General features: G+C 42.9%; 1 protein-coding gene across 3 annotated transcripts; it reads right to left on the bottom strand.

The window, feature by feature from the left end:
* Positions 1-204: 204 nt before the first annotated feature.
* On the bottom strand, positions 205-6,386 carry hmgn3 (high mobility group nucleosomal binding domain 3). Of its 3 annotated transcripts, XM_056294962.1 has the most exons (7): positions 6,243-6,386; positions 4,081-4,131; positions 3,761-3,790; positions 2,210-2,260; positions 1,933-2,031; positions 1,625-1,724; positions 205-1,146 (listed from the first exon to the last, which is right to left on the bottom strand). In XM_056294962.1, the coding sequence occupies exons 1-7, from the start codon at positions 6,255-6,257 to the stop codon at positions 1,139-1,141; spliced, it is 354 nt and encodes a 117-aa protein (XP_056150937.1). In that variant the 5' UTR covers positions 6,258-6,386; the 3' UTR covers positions 205-1,138. The 3 variants fall into 3 exon arrangements, with proteins under 3 accessions (XP_056150937.1, XP_056150939.1, XP_056150938.1); XM_056294964.1 differs by lacking the exon at positions 1,625-1,724; XM_056294963.1 differs by lacking the exon at positions 3,761-3,790.

Genomic DNA, 6,386 nt, shown 5'->3' with positions numbered 1-6,386 from the left:
AAACGCCGCTGCGGTCGTGACAAAAGAATGGCAATGCCCTCTCCCTCACCAGAAATATACATAGGGGTCAACCGACCACCCTCCAGTAGTTTTTTCTCTCCGATGTAGAGAATGCTATAGAAAAGTAATCCTGCACAGTGGCTTTATTCACCGATGAATGAGGAAACACGCACACCGACAGAAAACAGCAGCTCCCACGTGACATCAACTTTTTCTTTTATTTGAAAAATATTTTCCAAATAGGATGAAACTCAGAAGCCCAGAGGGTCCAAAGCAAATAAGGCCTTCTAGAACAGAAGCACAACTCATTATTGCTATGTCGCTCTGCTGCAGGACAAGAGGGTAGAAAAAAAGAGGGAAAAAAACAAACAAGGGAAACAAACTGAACAAGGTTATAAACAGAGAACCACAGGAACACTCAGTAAAACACCCACATACGACAGAATCACCTGAAGTACAGTGGTTGTTATTCCAAAAACTATCTATTATCACATTTTAAAAAGCTGTAAATGTACCACCACCCCCCGCCCCACCCCCCATGGTCACCTCGGATGTAACACGGCTTGGTCTGTTTCATGTGTGTTGTCGGAGCTCTATATTCAAACCACCCGCTGACACAAATTCGGTCTCGGCACGCCTTCAAATCCAGGCCCAAAACATCAGGGAAAAAAATGTAGAAAATTGTGACTGTCGTCGCTCCAGTCTAACTGCCCAACAAGGATCATCTTGTGCAGAGAAGAAGTGGTAAAACTGTAGGCAGAAGTTATTTAGAGGACATAACAGTCTTGTGTACAGCCCCCTTCAGGCAAAATGAAAAACATCTGTGGCCTTTTGATAAAAAAATCAAAATAAAAAAATCACTTCATTCTGTCTTTCAGCTTCCGAGCAGCATGTATCAGTACAGAATGGATGGGGGGGGGAAAAAGAGTTAAGAAGAGATGGAACGGGAGCTGAAAGGACGAGTGTGAACATGGGATGGTGGTGGGGGGCTCCTGGTTATCCACTTCTACTATCACAAGTCTAAAAAAAAAATCAGCATGTTACAAAATTCTCAGTAAAAAAAGATGTTTTGCTGCCATGGTGTCAAGGAGGAGTCCCTCTTTTTTATGCCTTCTTCTCAGTCACCTCTTCAGCCTTTTCAGTTACCTTGAGAAGAGGGAAAAAAGAAAAGGGGGATTAGACATGACAAAATTTAACTTTGCAAGGTGTTGAGTAATGGCATGTCCTTCATCTGCAAGGATCAGCTTTAACGTAGCAAGCGACTTGGTAGGGTGATGGGATATTCTAGACATAATTCCACATAATTGAATTTCTCCTCTCGGTTTCTTCTGCTTGGCGGCTGGTGGAGTTTGTTGAGCTTCCATCTAAAGATGCTGGCTGACAGAGAGCGTCTTAGCAATGTGGCCTATCCAACAGCACACAGAAAAAAAAAGAGAGAAAAGAGGAGGCTTCCAATGAGGAGGCTCTCCCTCTTGTTCTCGTACTCATATATATATTTAAATACACACACACAAACACACACACAAATGAGCATCACTGCAAAGTGCGCTGGACAATTACTGTACTGGTAATGAGTTAGTGAGCAAACAAGCACTTCAGCTGGAGCCAAAACACACAGTCATACCCTTGACTTTGACTGTCTCGCTCTGCCCTCTCACTGACATCGAGGAGGGGGCCACTCTTCTGATGGAAGACACACTTACACAAGGACGAGACACATAGATCTGTGCATGTGTGTGCATATGCATATGTTTGTGAGCAAAGAAGGGATTGAGATTTAGGTAGAGAGAGGTGTATGAGGAATACAGTTGTGGTTCGAGTGAGCGAGTGTCCACACACAGGTTCACAGAAAGAGAGGACAACATTGTTAGATTGTTGTTCGTGACTTACAGCATATTGTATTTGCCTGCCTGATACGCCCCCTTCTCATACCTCATCGGTCTTAGTATCTCCATTCTGGGCGGGACCGTCATCCTTCTTCCCCCTAACTCCGCCTTTCTTTGCCTTCTGCCCCTTATCATCTGCCGGCTTCTGTCCATTGCAAAGCAAAAGAAAGTGAGTTTTTACATTGACAGATTGTCCATCAGTGACGTCATCAGCTGACCCACACACACACACATACACACATCGACAGATAAATGTTGAAAACCACGATTGTTTCTCTGTTAATGGTAGTATGTTTCTATATGTATGTATAAGTGTGCATTACCTTGATGATAGCCTTCTTTGGCTTGACCTCAGGCTTAGGTGGAGCAGGTTTCTGCAGGTTAGACAGACCACAGTTAGCACTGACCTGGCTCACAGAATGCAGTCTTACCAGTCCAACGTTTCCTGGGCCACACTTTGGCCAAAAATGTGTTTTTGACTTCCCCTCGAACACCTTCAAATGCTAATGTCACGTAGGCTACACTTTTTGCATACATCTATGCCCAGTTGGTTAACTCCTCAAAACGAACCCAGAAAATCCACCAGTACTTTTGAAAAAGACAGGAAGACAAAAGGTTAAATTTGGGATGTTTTGCAGTTTTCACTGCAAGGCTGGGGCGAATTCTCTTTGAAATCATTATTTCGCCCCATATTCATTTCAGCATTTATATTCATTTTTTTCCCTAAGTGGGCCGGTCTTGAGAACCTCCTCATTCCATAAGTTTTAAAAGGTCAGACCGAAGATGAAATCGAACTGAGCTCAGGACTGAATAAGCCTTTCTAGGCTGCTGACCGTGAACCATGTTGCCCTGAAGCTACCAGCTAACAAAACCAGAGAAAGTAAATCATGTGATATTTGCTCAGAATATCCCTGGTTTGCTTGAGAAGGTTATACACTAGACACTAAACATACTTTTCCTTCTTATAAATTCATGCAAGACGTTCAAAACGAAAAAATAGCATTACCATAATCTTCACAGGCCTCAGTAATCATATTCTCAAAGTGAATGGTATTCATAGTCTATCAAGAACTAGCCCGATATGAAAGCAAACCTGTTGCTAGCATTTCTATAATTAATGGCTAAGTTAAAAAATAATAAGGAAGTTAAAGGCTTAATGAATGAAGACACACCAGACAGGTGTGTTGAAAAATGAGAACATTCAACCACAGTGAAGTATTAAACTAAGCAACAAGCAATTCTTTACTGACGTCATGCAAATATACAAAGGCTCATGTAAACACCTAAGAAACAAAACACAGTTGTAAGCACAAATTCCCAGAAACATGCACCCAACATATACATGTACAAGTACAACATCAATAAAAACAGGTGGCCGGTAGAGCAAGGCTGCACATGCATTGCTAAGGTAATAATTGTGAATAATTTGTTGGAGGTTAAGATTCCAATTATGAAAAATAACACCACTTTGGCTTCTTCCATAAACACGTTTGACCATTTTCAAATACAGCATATGTTTTAACACATGCAGGCCAATATTTGACATTTGGTAATCAGCATAAACTATTATGTATGGTTAACTGTGCAACCCAACTGTGTAGTTGGCCAGAGTGGGGACAGATGAGGACAACAGAGAAAAGACATGCATACTAGGCCAGACACAATCCTCAGGGAACACATTCATGGAATTTGCAAATGCTGATTGGCTCGATCAAACAGATCATTTGGACAAGCATTTTACATTTTCTATGGTAATTTGACCCTCATTATGCTGTGTCCCGTAAGACTGAGTCTGGGGTGGGGTGAAGAGAGCTAGAGAGACGATGAGAGGAGAGCGAGAGGGGTGAAGACAGAGACAGGAGGATGAAACTCACCGCTGACAATCTCTCCGACCTTCTGGTGGGCTACCGGAACAAGGGGAGAGCAGAGAAGAGAGAGAGTGACAGAGAGAGAGAGGGAGAGAAAGGTATCAATTGTACCTTCAGGGGCTAGTTAGTGTCGGATGTGTTTGCCTTGTGACATGGGTGGGAGTCCTGAACTGTTTTATCAGTTTATCAGTGTTTGTGTTCATGTATCGGCTGTCTCACTCACACACGCAAATGCACTGACAGCACACAAAACACAGCAAACAAACACACGCGCACACACACATCTATAACCGCACACAGCATGCAGACGCACCCAAATCAATTACCTCTTGCTTTGTGACTTTGGAGGCCTCCTTGCCCTCAGCACCCTCAGGAGACTACAGAGAAAACACACCAGGTAAAAATGTTTACGCAAATGAATTTAAGTCACACAAGTGATTGTGTGTGTGTGTGTGTGTGTGTGTGTGTGTGTGTGTGTGTGTGTGTGTGTGTGTGTAACGGAAAAAAAAATGTATTTCAGTTCAAATCTGGGTTGGCATTTCCTACACAGTTTACTGTCCATGTCTGACTTAATATCATCAGCTGTCTTGCTTATTACAGTTTCTTATTCCATATCATCAAGAGCATAGCTGAATTTTGAAAATATGGTAGAGGAAAGGGTACAGTAGAGGTTAACGTTGAGTTGCTGCCCTGAATGCAGCTGCTATTCACTATTCATATCTGACTGATAGAACCAGGCCTGTTTTCTGAAGGCTGAATTTGTGAGTTGGCACGGATGTTAGGGGCAAAAATTGCAACCCACAAAAAGGTAAGTGTGCGAGAAAGCTGAACAAGTTAAAAACAATGTTAAGTGTTGTATACCCCAGAAAACCAACATTTACTTGGAGTATAAATCTCCTTAAACTACTCTTTTCTCATTTACGCAATCCACAAAGTAGACGGCTATTTCACAACTAAGTAGTGACACTACAACGTCAAGCACAATAATAATGATAGCAATCATTACATTTATATAGCGCTTCTCTAGACACCCAAAGTATCCAAGACCCAAGTATCCAAAGACTTTCTTGCCAATACATTTTTCAGGTTTTAACTAAACGGCAACACAGGAGGAGATGGCTCTTGGAATATGACTTCTTATTTTTCAACTTACATTTGAATTATTCCTTGAACGTGCAAAACAGTCAACTACAATATATTTAACCGTTACATGCAATTAACTGTTTAGTACATTCAGCAACTACTAAATTCTACCAGTCTTTACAGATGTCAAAATCATGCTATCTGCTAAGTGTCATGATAACATTGACAGCTTTCTGACGATTACATCCCTGAACGCTGGAGACGCCATCCTCCCATGCTAAGATGTAACCCCCCCCCAAAAAAGTGTCAATTCTTTCATGTGGATATCCATTAACATACAAAACCTAGCGATGCCTAGAGGTCCCACTGAAAGCCAACATTTTGTCGGCATGCTTGTGCTCCACGCAGATGTTCTCATTGAGGTCAATTCACCAACCCTACTGGCAGATGAGCAGTCTCATCCGGAGGGTTTGTTCGCTGAAAATTACTCGGGGTACCTGCAGGTTTATAAATCATTTGCATAGCGTCGACCTCCGCCCGTGGAGCCCCCCCTCCCCCCGCCTTCCTCTACCCTCAACGGCGAAGCTGCGCTGGGCCGCAGACAATGGCAGTTGTGGATGACAGAAAAGCTAGTTTCCCATGTATACACTGATACAAAGCGCCACAGCTCGGGTTGGACAGCGCAGCGGTGGCTTTTCAAAAGGGCAATTGTGTGCGATCCCTCTTTCTCTTTATCTCTGGGTATATGGGTCCGTTTCCATCGGCTTGGCGGGTGGTGGTGGGTTCGCCTATCCTTCATCTTCATCATCATCATCATCATCCATCATCATCATCGTCGTCATCATCGCAAACTGAGAGGAGGCAAGGGTGTGTGTGTTCCGTTTTTTTTTTAATAGATTCACATTCCGCTGTAAAAAAAAATATATCTCGAGCACGAATACCTTAACATTTATAATAATACTAATAATTATAATAGTAATAACGATGGCGCACACATCCAACGCATTCATTCCAGCCGAATCCGGGTGACATTCGAGGCGCCAGTGCGCACCGCGGACAGACAAGTGGCACAAAATGACCACCACAACGGCCATTGAGAAGAGCGGCTATCTATATTTATTCTATCTTTTGTTTTTTATTCTTTCTTCTTCTTTTTTTTTTTAGAACAACGCTAAACCGTTTAACACGTTTCGTTGTCAAAAACGACACCCTGTAAGCCGACGTTTGGTAAGAGCCGCGAAAAGGCATGAAGGACAGCAAACGTCGATCTGTAAACTTTGGCATCGCCTCACCTGCTCGACGTCGTCACCACATCGCGCACCACTATTTTCTCCCGTACGCCGTAGAGAAGGGGGAAACTCCATTCAACTGCGCTTGATAGGAGAAGAAATAAAGCCTCACTCACCTTTCTCTTCGGCATTTTTTTTTTTCCTTTGGATGGACGAACTGGAACCCCGGCGAGTAGGGAGATGAAACCTGAAGGTCTGAGAGGTGAATTTTGAACTACCTTCGAAATAGAGGATCAATATCTAAAGCCCCCTCGACAATA

The sequence above is a fragment of the Lampris incognitus genome, chromosome 15 (genome assembly GCF_029633865.1).
Source record: "Lampris incognitus isolate fLamInc1 chromosome 15, fLamInc1.hap2, whole genome shotgun sequence".
NCBI lineage: Eukaryota > Metazoa > Chordata > Actinopteri > Lampriformes > Lampridae > Lampris > Lampris incognitus.
Note: the sequence above shows the minus strand (reverse complement) of the source record. Positions and strands in the feature narration are given on the sequence as shown.

Excerpts from the sequence above, each read along its gene's own strand:
- hmgn3 (XM_056294962.1), bottom strand. Across the intron at positions 2,261-3,760 it reads GGTCGGAGAGATTGTCAGCG|AAACCTGCTCCACCTAAGCC; the intron begins GTGAGTTTCATC and ends TCTAACCTGCAG. Across the intron at positions 1,725-1,932 it reads GAGATACTAAGACCGATGAG|ATCTATGTGTCTCGTCCTTG; the intron begins GTATGAGAAGGG and ends ACACATGCACAG.